The 20,592-nt window shown below is 43.6% G+C and overlaps 1 protein-coding gene across 3 annotated transcripts in view; it reads right to left on the minus strand.

Annotated features, from left to right (window-relative positions):
• LOC126365876 (kinesin-associated protein 3-like) overlaps nucleotides 1-20,592 on the minus strand; it is a 189,940-nt gene that overhangs the window by 132,810 nt on the left and 36,538 nt on the right. For all 3 annotated transcript variants that reach the window (XM_050008569.1, XM_050008573.1, XM_050008570.1), the window contains exon 7: nucleotides 3,970-4,148. In XM_050008569.1, coding sequence (XP_049864526.1) covers nucleotides 3,970-4,148 — 179 coding nt within the window. The remainder of the gene's footprint in view (nucleotides 1-3,969; nucleotides 4,149-20,592) is intronic.

Raw genomic sequence — 20,592 nt, forward strand, 5'->3', positions numbered from 1 at the left:
TCCCACTGCTGCCTACTTCCAATTCTTATGTTGTTGTGCTGCAGCAGCTGGAGGCTTTTGTATAACTCACCAACATTTTCATGACCTTTCCTATATTTACGACATTAATTATATTTTGTGGGATATCCTACAGATTTCCAGTTTTAAACTGTGTGTCCATGCTGTTGCCTCCATTTTAAACCACAAATATAATGGAGGTAGGTCCAACATGGTCTTCCTCCCAGCAAGGAGTGTGCTGCTTATTCCACCTGTTATGGCCAAACAGGCCAGCCTCTGCACTATGCCAAGCTCCTTAGGAGCTACTTTCTGTTCTATTTTATTTCCTCACACTAAAGTCCTACAAATAGGCCTTAATACAGAGGCATACATCCAGTACATGCTCCTAGGACTTAGATCCCATTTTTTACAAGAGGCCCTTCTAGTGCAAGTAAAGTACCCTTTTCCTTGGAACTTATATTCTTTATGTCAAGGTTTCATGTTAGTTTCACAACCTGGGTTACCCCTAGGTACTTCACTGTTCTGTCTACCAGTAGAATTTAGTTTGAGAGCTTAAGATTCTAATTCTGGCAGATTCCCAGTTCGCCCATTGGTAACACTCCTTTAACAATTTTTAAGGGATTTTTGTGTGGTACGTTGCACTTTCAAGTTTCATTTAATGGAACAAAATTTCCCTGAGTGGTATGAAAATATAACGGTTTGTTACTATCATCTTTTGTCAATACCTAACACAGTACACTCTTAGATTTTTACTCTTTGTAATTCCTGTTTGTGTTTCATCTGTTTGTCACTTGCACCATCTTCTATCACCCAGCTGCATATTTCATTGTCACCTTTATAATAAGAATGACTCTCCTTCCCTTTTTCACATCCATAGTACTACAAATCTTCCAAGATGCCAGCACATCTTTTCTAATAATGAATTCTTCACACTCATCTGTGTTCAAGCTTGTTCATGATGTGCCTCCACATCCTTAACTCGTGTATGTAGTGAACATCATTCACTGTTTCCATACTCTATGGAGGAAATGCACACGGCATGACACTCTCTTCACCTTTATGCAACCTGTGAAACGAGTGTGTTCACCCAACTCATTATGGTTGCATTCACTTGCATAGCAGGCTTGTCTGTTTATTCCAATGGAGTGTTCATTACATTACACATAAAATGGGTTGGTCTCTTACAAATATGATGCATCCATGTGATATGCATATCACTTGAAAAAGACCAAAAGATCAAAACTACTTGGTTACAAAGAAATAAAAAACTAGGTTACTCAAGCTATTACTTACCCTCAAGAGGTCAAATATTTAGAACAGCTGATACACACTCATTAAGTAAAAGGGTATGAAATATCCTAGGTTTCAGGACTATTAATTCCTCCCTGAGGATGGAAGAGGGATCTGCAGAAAGGGTAGGTCACTCAAACCCCAGGATGACAAGGACCCACCTGTAGTGAGGACGACGGTGTCCAAGGATGAATGGAGCACTGGCAGACAGCATTGGAGGTCAGAGATAGTTCACTGGCAAGCACTGTGTCAGCTTTAGTCCAGAGGATGAATGAGAAGTAAAGACAGAAGAAGAGGAACAAAAACACATAATGCAATTAAAAACTAGAACGGAAAAAATGAAATGGAGAGGAAGGAGAGAACGAAGATGAAAAAGTAAATGAAAATAAATGGTCACATAGTCAATAAAATCAAAATGATAAAAAATAATCATAATGGAAAAAGAAAGGTGATGGTGTGTTAGCGGAGTACAGGAGGATCTAGGCAAACAAGTATGTGTTGAAGGGAAAGTTTAAATACTGGGCATCCCTAAGCCAGACATTTCTTGTATACATGCACATTCATGCACTCAGCCAGTTTAGTGGCAATCATTCCTACACAAAACACTGTGCTGTGGGGACAAATTAGGCAATAAAGAACATGCATGGTTCTACAAGTTGCTCTTTGTTTGATATTGTGGTATATACCAGTGCCGCAACATGAGTAGGTGCTAGTGGGTGGGTGCATAAGGCAGGTTTCACAGATGAGACGATTGCAGTAATAATAAACTTGGGGTACATAAAATGGTTGGGAATACCACAACTAGGATATTACAGCGGTGAAGAGGGTTATGGAAGGTGACAGTAGATGGTGTAGGAAGGATATCAGGGAGAGAGGATCTTTTTTCATGGCTTGAATTGGGAAGTCACAGTCTCACTGGTGTAATTTAGTGCGGCATTCAAGGCCTGGATGGTACTGGGTAACAAGGATAATGCATTCAAGCTTCTCTCTCTCTAATTTTTTTTAAAAAAAGTAAGAGCTGCATCAATCAGAGTGTGAGTCTTCAATGAAATATTATTCCTACAGCAGCTGCAGCCCCTTTATCTTTCATTCCAGAATAATTAAATATGCAATCACAAATTGTTTGAAAGATTTCCCCTTTTACTTTGTTTCTGTTATAACCAGGAAATCAACTTATCTTTCCTTAATCTCAGTTACTATAACAACAATTTTTGACTAAGTTCACCTAATCTCCATATTTCAATCAACTGTTTGCCTAAAAGTAAAAATAATTGTTCTTTCTCTATTACTATTGGTGTCATAATCTTTAACCATCCGGCTTTTTCTTTTTTGACTTTGTGAATGAATTGACAAATCTGGTATAGCAAATTGGCTGTGACTGGATAATCTAGTGATAGAGATATTATCTCCATGTCTCTGGATCTGAATATACCTATGAGTTTACCACTCTAACCACAAGGTAGCAACTAATGGTTCATATGCTTCACTGACCATTTATAAATAATGACAGCAGAAGCGTAATTAGTAAGCCTAAAAATCTGCAGTTCATTAATATCAAAATGTTTCACTTAACAAAACTTTATTTTTTAATGTGGTCCAAATGTTAAGCTCAAAATGTGTCACTTGAGAAAAGAGTCCATGCTAACTCTCCAGAACCAATCAGTGACAAGTGCATATTAGCAGCAAGAAAAATTTTAACAACAAAGCACAAGCAGCTTGGCCTGAATAGTGACTGATGCACATGCAGTGCCTGCAAACTCTTCTTTGATCCAGTCTATTGGTGATTTTAATGCAGCATCAACATTTCGGTTAATTTTTTAATTACATTTTTCTTTCTCTTAACTGTTGTGTGCACTGAGGAAAGTTTCAGTTTCTTTCCAATTTTTGGTTTTAAACATATGGTATTGCTTTGATACACTAACATGAAACAAATTAAATGAATGCAGAAAATTAAACAGTGAAAGCTTTGGGAGGAAGATTCATACCCAGATGTAAGGCAAATAAGGAAGTCGTCAGAAAGTAGAAACAAAATCAGAGCCAAGAATAAGATTACAATAGTGGGGAGCTGTTACCTTATTCATATAAAGTGAATTTGTCTAAATCCAAACAACCTTAGCCATCAAACATTGCAACGTTCAGTAGCACTGCATAATCTGTTTCTGAATACTGTATTTTATTTCACTGAACAGTGTTAATATATTGTCATAAAATAAGTAATGAGCAGTAATTCCTCTGTCGTAATCCCCACATAAAGCTCATTCTCAGGAAAAAAAGCTCGATGCACAAAGTGCAGCCTACTTTGTTATGCAATTTTTATGAGGCACAAAGCACAGGTGCACTATCCTAAAGGTTGCAACCACCACATTGCTGCTTATCTCCAGGTTATGTGCGGTGCACTGCTTGCTTGTGAAACTTACCACTTCACTCTCAAAAACAGGTCAAGAGAACATGCAAACACAGCACAGGATGCCCCAGTTGCAGGGCTCTGACCACCTACGTATAGCCTGAAGCAGTACACAGAGTATAATTCTTCCACAAGTGTACTCAACAATTAGAGCCAAAAACAAAAACGATATCTTTGTTATTCAATCCAGAGAAAGTCACTATCAGTCAATACATAGCTGACAAGTGGGCTACATTCATCACATGATACCTTAAATATATTATTACAAAATACATTACCATATCAATGATGTTTTCTCTAAAGATTGACAGCTTCTTCAGGAATGTGACAACTAATATTAGAAGGTCACAGTTGTCTCTATCAAGACTTTTTGTAAGCATTCCACAAATATTCTTTTTCCTCATTTTGTCCTCCACTTTTGTATCTTCAGCAATGTTCAGCAATAGATAGAATGAAACTGGAACACAGTAACAGAAAAGGAAATTACATTGAATCCTACGAATATAATATGTAACAGTGAGTGGTGAAGTAATCAAATCATGCTCTCTCTCTCTCTGTTCTTCCATACATATGGTACAAAAAGCTGTGGCAGAATGTAATTAGTTTAGGAGTAAAGGTAACAACTCATCGAAAAGCAGAAGCATTGAGGTACACAAAAGGAATAAAAGTTTGCTAGCTTTAGGATGAATCTATATGTATACACATGGATGCAAACCACTGCCCACCACACCCCTGCACAAACACAGACTGAACACATTATATGTGCTGCTCCTGTGGATGCATGAAATCAATCTAAAGAATCATACTACTGTGCGACACATAACTGTTATATAAGAGAAATGAAAGGATACAAGGTATTTAGAAATCATGGTTTATAGTACAATAGATCAGAATATTTATATTCTAGCCTTAGAATATATGTTTTTGAAATCTGCCACAAAATGACAGACAAAAATTATCCATGAAAGCTTTCATGTACACATCTGGACAATTCCACAGCTAAAAATTAGTTACATTTTGGATTGTCTCCTGGAAGACTTCAGTATGTTATTTTTGAGCTTTAACTGCAGTCATGCAGAGGTTTCTCAGTCACGTTAATTAGAAACTTGTTTTATTTTTTACACTTTGCCAATTTATGAAATTTAGCTTCAGATCAGTTTCCATTAATCTGACATTCCCTTTAGATACGTAATCAAAAGTAGGAAGAGTGGGTATGCTGTCACATGTTAAGATTTCTTCCAGTTCCAAGTGCATATGGTGCATGGAGAGAATGACTGTTTAAATGCCTCTGTCCACACTTTAATTTGCCTTCACAGTCCTTATGGAAGTGATCCTAATTATTCTAAGTCTGCTTGTTGTTTAAGCTATGAGTGAGCCTATGTGATCATTCCTTCACATATTGCCACAAACCGTTACACCCAAGTATCCGTACGAGTTCTTTCCAATTGCAGCTCACTGAAGTTGCAGTAATAGGATACTATTTTTCAGCATTTTGCAGAGTCAACAATTTTACAATTCTGCACATTTAATGGAAGTTGAAAATGTTTTCACCACTTTGAAATCTTATCAGTATCTGGCTGACTATTTTGTAGCTTCTCTTACAGGAATAGTGGATGCATGACCTGCAGAAAGTCTAACGTTACTATTTATATTACCTGTCAGGTCATAAATAGACAACATGAGCAGCAGAGATTGCACTACACTTCCCTGCTAGTGTATACCTTAAGTTACTTCTATTTCTGTTGATGACTCTCCATCCAAGACAACATACAATGCCCCTTCTACCAAGGAAGCACCAATCCAATCACAAATTTTGATGGAACCCATCTGGTCATATGATCATCAGTAAAATTTGTCATATTGATGTAAAAAAATGAAATGTGTTCTGTCAATGATTGGAAATAGCTGAGAAGCAAGTGGGGAGGGGAAGACACTATGCTGACAAACAAAAAAGGTGAAAAATCTGTCTATTTTTCCTGATTGAAAGAGAGTCCGAATATGAGTACAATAGTTTCTTTATTGTCCTTCTAAAAACAAAAAAATCTGTTTGTCACAATTTATAATTACAAATTAACTCTGCCTCTTTAGCGGTTCCAGTAAAAATACAATACTGTGGATTTGGTCCACCTAACTCCCTGGAAGCATAACTAAACACTGAAATTACCAACACTTGAAGAAAGCTCTTTTCCAAAAAGAAGCCTAATTCTCTGTGTTCTGCTGTCATTACTGATGGCATGTTGATGAGAGCTTAATTCAGGGACTGCAAGCAGTCAGCACATGAGACAGCCAGTTCTCATCATTGGTAACTGTGGCTCTGAGCACTATGGGACTTAACATCTTAGGTCATCAGTCCCCTAGAACTTAGAACTACTTAAACCTAACTAACGTAAGGACATCAGACTCATCCATGCCTGAGGCAGGATTCGAACCTGCGACCGTAGCCACTGGTAACTGTCCCCAGTGATTCCTGGGTTTCCTTAAATAGCTGTTATCCAGGAAGAGACATGCTGCCTCCTAGTGATTCGTGACCAGATGTAGGTGTGCTCTCATGACACAGCCAGCGACCTCTTGCTGTTGGCTCGTGAGGTACCTGGTGGTCCATAGCTCTTGGTGTGCCTCCTGGTGGTATGGGGTCATACTTTAAAATCTCACATGGCTGCTACGGACTGCGTGAGCATTGCTTTCTGTGACTCACACATTATAGTTTTCATGTGAGTTGTGGCTGGTGCCACTGGGTACCATAGCAAGGGGCGAGGGGCAAGGCCCATACCATTTAAATACAGGTCCACATTTCCTTAAATAAGAATACCTCAATATCTTTGGAAAACCCATATGTGCATTTCTATTGTTACATTACGTGTCCTACAATTTGGAGGATGGATTAGAAAAGAAGCAAAATTTAACTTGTAATTCTTCATGCTTTCTCAGCAATTTGTTGACATCTTGGATATTTGGGAAACCAGGTGGATGTTCACGTTGTTCTCACACGATATTTCAACAGTATGCCTCGCTGTCTTCTTCAGGTGCTACCTAAGACTGGTCCTTGGGTCGATCAAGTCCAGTATTTATGCCTGCAAGTAGCTGGGCGTTCCCTAATCGGTCTGTGCCGAGTTGAGTGTTCCGTCTGTGGTCCGCGCCAGCCAGACTCTGCTTTAATGGACCCCTTCAATCGCGGATGTTCCGACTACCGTCCATGCCCATTTTGGCCATCCTCAATGGTTGTGGTCGTCATCTGAGGTGTGTCAGACCCAATATGAGATGTTGGGTACTCTGTCTCATGACTGTTACTATGATTTACACTTCTGTTTTGTGCTGGGGGCTCCATAATCGGTCCGCACCGCGTTGTGTATTCTGTCTGCGGTCCGCGCTCGCCGGACGCAGCTACATTGGCCCTCTCTGGTCACCGGAGTTCCGACCGCCATCCACGCCCAGCCTGTCTGTCTTCTGAAGTCGAGTTCATGATCTGGGGTGTGTCAAATCTGGTCTCTAATGTCCAACACCTTGTCTCAAGGCTGTTCTCTCGGTCTCCACTTCTATTTCTTGTAGAATCCCGGAGTGTCCTGCGTTGAGTTTTCACAAGCTCAAGTGCTGGATTCCAGGGAGTGCTGATTTGGCATCCCAAGTCACAGTTGATTAGATTGTCTGTGACCTTAATCTCAATGACTTCTTTAATGACACTGTCCCAAAATCTTGAGGTCTGTGTCACAATCTTGGTGTCACTGTAATCCATTGAATGACCAAGTTCCAGACAATGCTCTGCTATGGCTAATTTAGTTGCCTGTATGAGTCTGGTATGTCTCTGGTGTTCTTTACACCTGATGTCCACAGTTTTGGTGGTCTGGCCAATGTACGACACCCCCACTGGTATGTTGTAAATACCTGGCTTGCATAGCCCCAGGTCATTTTTACGTTCTCCAGCATAGCCCCAATTTTGGTGGGTTGGCACAATATGCTCTTGATGTCATATTTCTGGACAATCCTGCTGATTTTGGCAGAGATAAGTCGGACGTATGGCAAGTATGCCATCTAATTTGCCTCTTCTGGTTCTTCTTCTGGATCCTTTGGATGATTGGCAGGTTGAAGTGCCTTCTGAATATGTCTAGAGGAGTACCCATTCCTGCCGAACACTGATCGTAAGTGTTCTATCTCTGTGGTCAAACTATCAGGATCTGAGAGAGTTTGTGCTCTGTGGACCAGCGTTTTGAGCACTCCATTCTTCTGTGCCAGATGGTGGCAACTGCTGGCTTGTAGGTATAAGTTAGTGTGTGTAGATTTGCGGTACACACTGTGTCCAAAGGTGTCATCTGCCTTTCTCTTCACTAGAACATCCAAGAACGAAAGTAGTCCATCCTTCTCCATTTCCACTGTGAATTGAATGTCTGGATGGCAAGAGTTCAGATGTAGCAGGAATTCATCTAACTTGACCCTACCATAGGGCCAGATGATAAGGTATCATCCACATACCTAAAAAAGGACTTGGATTGATATGTGACTGAAGAGGGAGCCTCCTCGTCAAACCTTTCCATAAATAGGTTGGCCACCACTGATGATAGAGGGCTGCCCATCGCCACCCAGTCATGAGACAGAGTATCCAACATCTCAGATCAGGTCTGACACACCTCGGATGATGACCACAACCATTGAGGATGGCCAAAATGGGGATGGACGGCAGTCAGAACATCCGCGACTGAAGGGGTCCATTAAAGCAGAGTCTGGTGGGCGTGGACCACAGACGGAACACTTAACTCGGCACAGACCGATTAGGGAACGCCCAGCTACTTCCAGGCATAAATACTGGACTTGATCGACCCAAGGACCAGTCTCAGGTAGCACCTGAAGAAGAAAGCGAGGCACGCTATTGAAATATCGTGTGAGAACAACGCAAACATCTGGCTGGATTCCCGAATATCCAAGATGTCAAAATTTAACTTTATGAAAGATTATGGTGTTATAATACTTACTATTAACTACAATGTAAATGGACAGATAAAAAATGTACTCACTAAGCAATGGCAGGGGGATACACACATACAAAAGGATTTAACTTTTACGAACTTCCGGAGCCAGTGGCTCCTCCTTCTGATGGAAGAGTTGAAGGGGAAGGATGAGGGGTGAAGGAAAAGAACTGTGGAGTTTTAGGGAAAGAGGTACAGTTTAGAAAAGTCACCCAGAACCCTGGGTCAGGGGGACTTACTGGACGGAATGAGAAACAAAGACTGGTTGTTGGGCACTGCACTGGACGTGATTCGAGCATATCAGAGCTTAAATGTGGAAGACAGGATAATATACAAGACAGAGATTACTACTAAAACACTGTGCACAAGTTAATAAGAGTGAAAAGCTAAGTGCACTTCATGTAACAGAGATGGGAGGGGCAACAGCAGGGGCAGAAGAATTATGGGTCCCAGGAAAGCCCCATGTTTGGTTTAGATACATTGATGACATCTTCACCATATGGAGTCATGGTGAGGCTGACATGTTAAAGTTCCTGGAATCTCTAAATACCTTCTCCCAATTAAATTTCACATGGTCCTATTCCAAATCCCATGCCACTTTCCTTGGTGTTGATCTCATCCTCACCCAAGACCAGCTACACACATCCATCCACATCAAACCCACTAACAAAAGACATTACTTACATTTTGACAGTTACCATGCTTTTCATGTTATTACTTAACCCATCAATTTTATGAGTTTCTGTGCCAATAGTCTTTCATGGAGTAAAATGGCTGTGGTTTCAAGCTGCAAGTCCATGATGAAGTGTTATGCCTTATGTTCAGCAACTGCACAGTCATATCTGAAGTTTGTCACAGTTTGATGGTGGTCATTCATGTGGGCAGGCCACTTGTTAGTGGTCATCCACACATACAAAGCTGCACAGTAACTGCAGCAAAGCTGGTATGTACTGTGTAAAAAGGTGGTGGTGAGTGTACAGAACAGTTCTTGCATTTTGTTTGTCAATAGCATGATGATCTGTATAGTTCAGACTGGGTGTAGAATCAATGTAAGGATGAACTAGAATACCTTGCTTGGGCAACAGATTATAATTTTAGGTGGGGAGGGTAGGATGCCCCTAGTCTTATGGTGCTCAAATAAGTAGTCAAAGCTCTAGCGAAGAATGTTCTTGAATATTTCAAGGTCGGAGGATATAATGTGTGATGAAGGCAGTTCCAGTAAGCCCAAAATCACATAATAGACCAAAAAGCTATTCATGACCTTAACAGTAATTCCTGAATTTATCTCGCCCCATAAATCTTACCCTTGCCATTGACCACTAAACAGCACTTTACCCCCACTCCAGCTAGCCTCTCAAACACTCAGTGCCACCACAGTCTCGAGTGGATGCATTAGGCTGTCTCTGTGGTTGTTTGTGCAAGTGTGTGGTTATCCAAGACAGGAAATGCTAGCCCAAATCAGTTAACTATCTTTCTAATTACCTGTGTGCATGCGCACGCGCAAAAGTGTGTGGGCCCTTTCATCAGATTTGTTTATTGTTTTCATCTTGTAATTTCTAATACTGTAATATCTGTATTATGAAAATGATACATTGCTACTAACCATATAGCGGAGATGTTGAGCTATGAACAGGAGGAACAAAAAGACTTCTTAACACACAAGCTTTTGGTCAGAAGGCCTTTTTCCGAAATAGACAACATACACACACATCCATACAAAACGTAGCTCACACACACATGACTACTATCTCTGGCTCCCGGGACCAGAGCCAGTGGTCACAGCTGTGTGAGCTGCATTGGCATGAATGTGTGCATATTGTCTGTTTCAGAAGAAGGCCTTCTGGCCAAAAGCTTACATGTTTAGTAGTCTTTTTGTTGTGACTGTGAGTAGCAATCTGTCCTTTCCATAACACAGTAGAACATCGCATAGCGGGCATAATTCGTCCCAGAATCTTACTTGGTGTGAAAACACTTGTTAACTGAAACAATTTATCCCACATAAATCAATGTAAAATACGATACTGTGTTCTATGCATGAAAAAAGTACTAAAAGTTATATCTTATTCATGCCTTTTATTCAAAGACAATTACACATACAGTATAATGTACTTCATTATTCACAATACGTAACTTTTTTTTTTTATTATTATTATTAAGAAGCTATCTATAGTCCTTTGTTTCTGCCAGTGCTTCAAGATGCAACACAACGTTATTGTCAAATAAACTTTTAGTGTGCATAGCCACTGCTTTATTGGGGGTGATGATTTTCAGTGGATGATGCAATTGATTCCCATGCTTTCAGCATGTCCCTTATTGCAATAGAAGACTGCTACTTTGCTGTTACCACCACCACCACCACCACCACCACCACCTCCTCCTCCTCCTCCTCCTCTGAAGAACTCCCCTCCACAACTTCCTGCTGGAAAACACACTGCAACTCCGTAAGTTCTTTGGTGGTCATTTCATGGTTGTGATCTTCCACAGGCTCACTGGTATCAATGTTATCCACTTCTAGTCCCATGCTCTTGGCCAAAGAGACAATCTTGTTGACTACACGCTCCATAGGTACTGACTAAAATGTCTCAGAGTCACATTCAACAATCCATTCTGGCTATAGCTGCTTCCAAGCAGAAGTGAGAGCTCTCTTGGTAAGCCCTTTCCACACCTTTCCACTCATCTTGACGCAACAACAATGTTGAAGTGATACTTCCAAAACTCTCTGAGAGTGAGATTAGTAGCCTCAGTCAACTCAAAGCAATGCTCCAAGAGTGCTTTAATGTACAGCTTCTTAAAATTAAAAGTAATCTGCTTGTCCATTGGCTGGAGTAATGGTGTGGTGTTGGGAGACAGAATATGGATCTTACTGAACTGAAATTCTTCAAGGAGATGGTCTTGTAGGCCTGGAGAATGGGCCAGAGCATTACCCATAACAAGCAAGATATGGACTGGAGATTCATCTCAAATGAATTTTTTTCACCGAAAGAGGAAACACTTCATTGATCCAATCACATAAAAGATCACATGTCACCTAAGAGTTGTTGTTGGAGCTCCACATCACATGTAATCTGCTCTTCTGGACTTACACTTCTTGAAGGCTCTTGAAGTTTCTGAATTGTAAACAAGCAGTGTGTTCTTCATTAGATAGTGAGAGAGGAAGTTTAGAAGGCTCTTGGATTGCACAGCAAGCACAAAACTGAGACGCTTCAAGAACTCATAAGGGAGGAAGTGGAACAGACATTGAACCCAATCTCTCAGGACGACGAAGATGAACAAGAAGATGTGGGTGCAGGATGACATAGGTCACCATCTCTGCAAGCTAGCTGCTGGAGAGGGTGCTCCTCAACACACTGATCAAGATCTCCATCGCTGTTTAGAAGCTCCAGCCAATCACCTAGCTACCACAACATGGAAAACTAAAGGCTGCAGCCTTCCTTGGAGGTGAGGCCACCGAAGAGAAAAATGATAGGAAACTACATTGACATCCTCATAGATGGCCGACCAGGCCAAGCTCTTGTGGATTCTGGAGCATCATATTCAGTCATTTCGGAGAAGTACCGTCGCTAGTTGCAGAAAACTGTATTCGCTGACAATAAAACATCTTTGCCAAAGGTGGCTAATGGGAAATATATAAAACCTACAGGAAGATTTACCATTCGTGTGAGTATAAGTGGCCATACACAGCGTCTTACAAGAGTGTACTCATGACGTCATTCTCGGATGGGACTTCCTGAAAGCTCCTCAAGCAATTATAGTTTGTGGACACTCGAATATTATGCTAGACGAGATGAGATACTGTGGACAGGAAGATGCACATCCGCATGTGTGGAGACTATGTGTGCTGGATGAAGTGATCATTCCTGCAGTCAGTACTAGAAAGGTAATTGTCATGTGTCATGCCATGCATCAACCCACGGATATTGTAGTGGAATGCAAGAGAAGTATACCACTGAAGAATAACTTGGTTATCCCAGCCTTGTCGTTTAATTTAAGAAAGGATTCGGTGAATTGTGAATAGTTAACTGTAGCCGAGAACCGCAGATCCTTCCAAGACACATGTGCATAGCAAATGCTGAGCCGTTAATTGCAGAACAGCTGAGCACCATAGAAACCTTCCATGCCAAGTCTGTGGGCGAAATTAGCGCTACCACTATGAGACAAGATCTTCTAGCTCGACTATCACCAAATCTCAATAAGGAACAACAGAAGAAGCTACTTGCCATTCTTCAAGAGTTCTCTGAATGCTTCATTCCACAGGTGAAGAGCAAATCAGACAAATCGATGGTGAAGCACTGGATCAGCACTGAAAACCATCAACCATTAAGCCAAAGAGCATATCGTGTGTCAGCAACGGAACGTTGAATAATTCGTGCTGAGGTAGAGGAAATTATGATGAATGACATCATTCAGCCTTCACAGAACCCATTGTTGTCATCAGTGGTTCTCGTTAGAAAGGAGGATGGCAGTTGGCACTTTTGTGTTGATTACAGGAAGCTTAATAAGATAAATAAAAAGGACGTTTACCCTCCTCCATGAATTGACGATACACTAGATTGTCTGAAAGGGGCTAAGTTTTCCTCAACCATGGACATGTACTCCGGATACTGGCCAATCGAAGCAGATGAGGCGAATCGTGAGAAAACTGCATTCATCACCCCTGAGGGCCTGTATGAGTCTAAGGTAATGCTATTTGGTTTGAGTAATGCACCAGTAACTTTTGAACGATTGATGGATAATCTTCTAAGGCACCTGAAGTGGATGATGTGTCTTTGTTATTCAGATGACATTATAGTGTACTCAGAGACATTTGATGAGCACACAAAAAGACTGAGGGCTGTTCGTAAGTGTCTCCAACAAGGTGGAATGAAACTTAATCCAATAAAGTGTCTCTTTGGAGCAAAAGATATCAAAATACTTGGACACCTTGTGTCAAACACAGGTGTGTGGCCAGACCCAGAAAAGGTGAGAGCTATAATGGAATTTCCTATTTCTAAAAGTATTAGAGACGTGAGAAGCTTCCTCGGATTGTGTTCTTATTACCGTCAGTTTATCAAAGACTTTTGTATCAAAGCCAGGCCACTCCAAGCGTTGTTAAAAGTCGATGCTAAATTTACCTGGGGTGGTGCCAACATGACTTTTTTGATGTGCTGTGAAAAGATCTGACAACTGACCCTGTACTTGGTCTGCATGATAAGAGAGCACCTACAGAACTACACACAGATGCAAGTGGGTACGGGATCAGCACTATTCTGGTGCAGATTTTGGACGGAAAAGAGAAGGTTATAGCCTATGCTTCTAGGACACTTACAAAAGCTGACAAAAACTACTCAACTACAGAAAGAGAATGTCTTGCTGTGATCTGGGCCATGTGCAAATTTCAACAGTATCTCTCTTCACAATTGTTACAGACCATCATTCACTTTGTTGGTTGACAGGTCTTAAGGGTCCAACAGGATGACTTGCCAGGTGGTCACTACATCTTCAATAGTTTGACATTACCATAGTGTACAAAAGAGGAAGAAAACACCAAGATGCCGACTGTATCTCACGAAACCCTTTGCAAGACCATCAAGACTTTGACTGTCTCGCTGCACTCCAGGATCTCTCTGCTGAGCAGAAGAAGGGCGCCAAGATATCTCAAATTATGATTGCCTTAAATCGGTCAAACGATGTGTAAGGACAATTTAAGGTGATTAATGGATTACATTGCAACAAAAACTTTGGCACTTTTGGAAAGAGGTGGCTACCAGTGATTCCTAAACACATGCGTTTAGATGTTCTACAGAAATTCCATGACACACCTGAGGCCGGACATTTAGGCTTCATTAAGACATACGATAGAATCTGCAAGAGATTTTTCTGTCCAGGTTTTTTCAGGAGTGTCCATTACTGTGTGTCACACTGTCGAAAGTGCCAGAGGAGAAAGGCAGTTCCTCAGAAACCACCTGGCCAACTCATACCAATTCCACCAGCCCAAATGCCTTTCCAGTGTGTTGGGATTGACCTCCTCAGACCATTTCCAACGTCTGTTAGTGGCAACAGATGGATTATTGTTTCCACTGATTATTTGACATGCTATGCCATTACAAAAGCCATGAAAACAGCCGAAGCATTCAAGGCAGCCAAATTCATTGTAGAAGACATTATATTAAAATACGGTGCCCCAAGGTTGTTAATTACGGATAAAAGAAAAGTTTGTCAATTAAATCTTGTGACAGTGATAAACCATCAGTGCAACATTACTCATCCCATGATGACTGCCTACCATCCACAAACTAACAGGCTCACTGAATGCCTTAATAAGACCTTGGCCAACATGCTATCAATGTTCGTCAATGTTGACCAGAGCAACTAGGATGAGGTGCTACCTTTCGTGACATTTGCCTGCAACACCGCCAAACAAGACACCACAGGATTTATGCCAGTTTTCCTGGTGTATGAGCGTGAGGTGACAACGACGATGGACACTGTGTTTCTGTTATATCCTGGTGATGTGGACGACGACTACGTCAGCCAGGTATTAACCAGAGCTGAGGAAGCTCTACAGTTAGCTTGACTCTGCAAGCTGCAGGCTCAAGATGGTACAACACGAGCCACCACCCTGTTGTCTACCAGGCTGGTAACCTCGTCTGGATCTTCACTCCTGTTCAGACGTTTGGACTCTCTGAGAATCACCTCAGGCACTACTTTGGACCTTATAAGGTTGTAAGACACCTGTCTGATGTTACATATGAAGTTGAAGATTTCGACCCTGACACAAGACGACGAAAGATCAGAGATACGGTCCACGTCCTTTGAATGAAGCCCTATAAGGATCCTGCAACCCAGGCTAGATTCGAAGCTGCAGTGACAGGCAACAAGCGGAAAGGCAATGAAGAACAAAGCGGCAAGGGAAGTTCTAAGGAGGTCACTGCCAAGGCGAACACCAATCATCGGGAGTCGGAGTATGCACGACCGATGACTCATTCCCAGACTAAGAGGACGTAACACTGATACACTGTTCTCTTAAATAGGGAGCAATGTCGCAGAAGCAGCCAAGCAGCGCAGCCGCCATAGTCTAGTGGTTATATTACTAGATTGTTGCATGGAGGGACGTGAGTTCTAAACTTACTTGAACTGAAAATTTTTAATTTCTATATTCAGTTCAAGTAAATTCTAGAAGTATCCACAAATGGCAAGAAGCATTGTACTGGAATGTTCTGTAACTGTATATATACCATATGTGTTCTGGCTGGAGGCAGTTCGCACCGTGCTCTTGTATGTGCAAGTGCTGAATAAACCTTTGTTAAGTGAAGTTAGTGTTCGTCATTCATCTACTTACACCTTCCTCTACGTGTTTTTGTGGTTTTAAGGCCCACAACTACAATGGTCATTAGCACCCTGACTAATTTAGGAATGTACCGCGAGGCACAAGGTTAAAACAGCAACTAAAAGGGACAACACTATAAAAGACGTATTAACAGGCATAGGATTAAAAAACTACAACATAATCAAACGTCCTTAGACAGGTGTCAAGTTGATAAAATGAAGAAAGCAAGCAGCAGCTCCTGGGTCATCCGCTAAAATGGCATCCAGAGTACATGGCAGGCCAAGATCAAGATGCAGCATAGTAAAATCCGGACAGGACGTTAAAATGACGTGGACCGTCAGCAATTGCCCACATAGACAGAACGGCGCCGGCGCTGCTGTCAGCAGATGGCGATGGCTGAACCGGCAGTGTCCAATTCGTAGCCGGGCCAAAACGACCTCCTCCCGCTGAGAAGGACGTGAGGAGGACGTCCAAGCTGCAGGAAGAGGTTTCAAGGCCCAAAGCTTGTTGTCCCTAAGTGCAGCCCAATCGGCATGCCACAGCAATAAAATGCGCCGACAAATGACCGTGCTACAATCTGATGAAGGGACACAACAAGAAGCCGTCCGAGGCTGGAGGACGGCAGCGTTGGCCGCGGCATCTGCAGCTTCATTCCCAGGGATACCGACATGGCCAGGAACCCACATAAAGCTAACTGGAGACCCGTCGTCCACCAGCTGCTGAAGAGAGCGTTGGATCTGGTGCACGAAAGGGTAAACCGGATACGGATCACTGAGGTTCTGGATAGCGCTCAGAGAATCGGAGCAGATGACATAAACATAATGTCAGTGGCAGCAGACGTAAAGAACAGCCTGGTAGAGGGCAAAGGGCTCAGCTGTGAAGACCGAACAATGGCCATGTAGCCGGTATTTGAAACTTTGTGCCCCGACCAAAAAAGAACACCCGACCCCGTCATTGGTCTTAGAGCCATCTGTATAAATGAAGGTCACATTAATGAACTTCGAACGAAGTTAGACAAAACGGGAGTGGTATACCGAACCGGGGGTAACGCCCTTTGGTAGCGAGCTGAGGTCAAGGTGAACGCGAACCTGAGCCTGGAGCCAAGGTGGCATGTGGCTCTCGCGCACTCTAAAGGTTGCAGGGAGTGAAAAATCAAGGTGTTGAAGGAGGCGATGAAAGCAAACTTCAGGGGGTAGCAGGGCAGAGACATACAACCCGTATTGACGGTTGAGAGAGTCGTCAAAAAAGGAACGATACAGTGGGTGGTCGGGCATTGACAGTAGCCGACAGGCGCAACGACAAAGCAGTATATCGCGCCGATAGGTGAGTGGCAATTCACCGGCTTCAGCATGAAGACTCTTGACGGGACTAGTATAAAACGCTCTGATCGCAAGCCGTAAACCCCAATGTTGTATGGAGTTGAGGCGGCGTCAGGTGGACGGCAGTGCAGAGGAGTATACAAAGCACCCATAATCCAGCTTGGAGCGGATGATCGACCAATATAGGTGAAGTAGGAGGGTTCGATCCGCTCTCCACGACATGCCACTGAGAACACGGAGGACACTTAGAGAACGGGTACAATGGGCAGCCAAATATGACACATGTGGAGACCAACTAAGTTTCCTGTCAAATGTAAGACCCAAAAATTTTGTTGTCTCCACGAATGGGAGAGCAACGGGGCCGAGTCGTAAGGACGGTGGGAGAAACTCTTTGTAGCACCAGAAGTTAATACAGACCGTTTTCTCGGCAGAAAAACGGAAGCCATTGGCGACACTCCAGGAGTAAAGACGGTCAAGAGAATGCTGAAGACAGCACTCCAGGAAACATGTACGCTGCGCACTGCAATAGATGGTAAAATCGTCCACGAAAAGGGAGCCTGATACATCATTTGGGACACAATCCATTATTGGATTGATCGCTATCGCGAAGAGAGCGACGCTCAAAACGGAGCCCTGTGGCACCCCACTCTCCTGGCGAAAGGTATCTGACAGGACAGAACCCACAAGTACCCTGAACTGTCGATCCATTAAAAAGGAACGAATAAAAAGAGGGAGGAGACCGCGAAAGCCCCATGTATGCATGGTGCGGAGAATGCCCGCCCTCCAACAGGTGTCGTAAGCCTTCTCCAAATCAAAGAACACAGCCGCGGTCGGGTGCTTCCGCAAGAAGTTATTCATAATGAAGGTCGACAAGGTAACCAGATGGTCAACAGCAGAGCGGCGCCTACGAAATCCACATTGTACATTGGTAAGTAGGCGTCGAGATTCGAGCAGCCAAACCAAACGAGAGTTAACCATTCGCTCCATCACCTTACAGACACAGCTGGTAAGCGAGATGGGTCGATAACTGGAGACATCCTCAGGGGCCACAAGGACATCATTCGCAACTGTCAAGACAGAAACTGGTGAGTGGACCTTAGTGCCAGATAGCCGGCACAGGCTACCCCAGACAACACAAGAAGGAGTAAAACTGTTGAAGGTGCTTGTGAAAGCAGCCCAGCTGGCTTTCTTGCTTTCTTTAAAAATACGACAACACTGCGCACATAATCGTTTATAATTAATACAATTCGCCACTGTAGGGTGGCGTTTAATGGTGCGTAAAGCACGTCGACGAGCACATAAGGCGTCTGTACATGCTGCGGTCCACCAGGGGACCGGTACGCGGGGTGGAGAAGAAGTAGTGTGAGGGATGGAATATTCAGCAGCAGTGAGAATTACTTCCGTGAGGTGTGCGGCCTGACTATCCCAGCTTGTGAAGGTTTGATCCTGAAAGGTCGCCCTGGAAGAGAAGAGGCCCCCCGTCTGCTTTGGAGATGATCCAACTTGTTGAGCACGGAGAGGGGGTATGATGCAGGAGATGGATAACACACGGGAAGTGGTCGCTCGAATATGTATCAGAAAGCGCATACCACTCAAACTGGTGTGCAAGTTGGGTAGTACATATAGAGAGGTCTAAATGGGAATAGGTGTGAGAGGTGTCTGAAAGGAAAGTAGGGGCGCCAGTATTGAGGCAAACAAGATTGAGCTGGTTGAAAACGTCTGCTAACAGGGAGACCCTCGGACAGGATGCTGGAGAGCCCCAAAGAGGATGGTGAGCATTGAAGTCTCCATTTAACAAAAATGGTGCAGGTAGCTGAGCAATAATTTGCATCATGTCTGCCCTGGTAACGGCAGACGACGATGGAGTGTAAACGGTACAAATGGAAAATGTAAAAGTGGGGAGAGTAATGCGGACGGCAACTGCCTGCAGGCCGGTGTGCAATGTGATGGGATCTTAGTAGATATCATCCCGGACCAGCAACATAACACCTCCATGAGCCGGAATACCTGCCACAGGGGGTAAGTCAAAACACACAGAGGTGTAGTGTGCCAAGGCAATTTGATCAATGGGCGTAGCTTCGTTTCCTGGAGGGCTACGACGAGCAGACGGTGCAAGTGGAGCAGCAATTTCAAGTCCTTTCGGTTTGAGCGAATGCTGCGAATATTCCAGTGAATAAGTGCCATTGTGAGAGGAAGAAGAAGAAGAAGAAGAAGATGCAAGAAGGGGTCATCTCGAAGGCCGCTGAGGGCCCGGCTTCGAGCGAGCACTGCCGCCGCTAGCAGGAGGCGGACAGTCATCGTCCATTTGTTTTATAGGTTCATCGGCCATCTTGTGAAGATAGCCGGGAGGGGGAGCTTCCTCCGCTGGTGAACGGCCAGATGTTCGGCTACCAGCGGTGCGGCCAGGCGAAACGGATGACGGCCTGGGGCGGCAACCGCTGGGTGGCGCAGGAGGAGAAATGCGCCGTGGCGGGGAAGGAGAACTATGCTTCCTATGAGCCTTCTTGGAAGGTCGTGTTGTGGCTGAGGGTTTGAGGTACGAAGAAGGTCTGCACGAGACGGTTCCTTCTTGAAGGCCCTTGCTTCTGACTTCTGGGTCTTGGTCCTGGCAGAAGCTGATAAAGGTGCTTGTGTCGGAGGGGCAACGGGAGGAAGAGGAGACATGGACCGGGCGATCTTAGCACTGGCCGAACGGACGACCGTAGTGCTGAAGGTCAGATCGTATGTCTGCGTCGTCACCTCCCTGGTAGTTCGAGGAGAGGCGAGGACAGTACTGTACTTCCCCGCTGGGAGCAACATGGGCTTCCTACTAGCGAATACCTTGCGAGCAGCCGAGGTGGAGACTTTCTCTTTGATCCGAATTGCTTGGATACAGCGTTCTTCCTTGTAGATGGGACAGTCGCAGGAGGATGCTGCATGATCACTGTGACAGTTCACACAACGAGGAGACGGAGGTGGACGGTCACCCTCATGGGCATCCCTGCCACAAGTCACACATGTAGCCACATTGGAAAAAGACTGGCGAGTGTGATTAAAATGCTGACACTGGTAGCAGGGCGTAGGTGTCAGGACATAAAGGCGAACAGAAATAACCTCGTAGCCCACTTTGATGCGCGACGGCAGCTGAACACTATCAAAGGTCAAGAAAAGTGTCCGGGTCGGTACAAGGTCATTGTTGACCTTTTTCATGACCCTATGGACAGCCGTCGCGCTCTGCTCAGCGAGGAAAGACTGAATCTCCTCGTCAGTCAATCCGTTGACTGATCTAGTACATACCACACCACGAGACGAATTCAAAGTGCGGTGAGCCTCCACCCGGAC

This window comes from Schistocerca gregaria, chromosome 4, assembly GCF_023897955.1.
Source record: "Schistocerca gregaria isolate iqSchGreg1 chromosome 4, iqSchGreg1.2, whole genome shotgun sequence".
Classification (NCBI taxonomy): Eukaryota; Metazoa; Arthropoda; class Insecta; order Orthoptera; family Acrididae; genus Schistocerca; species Schistocerca gregaria.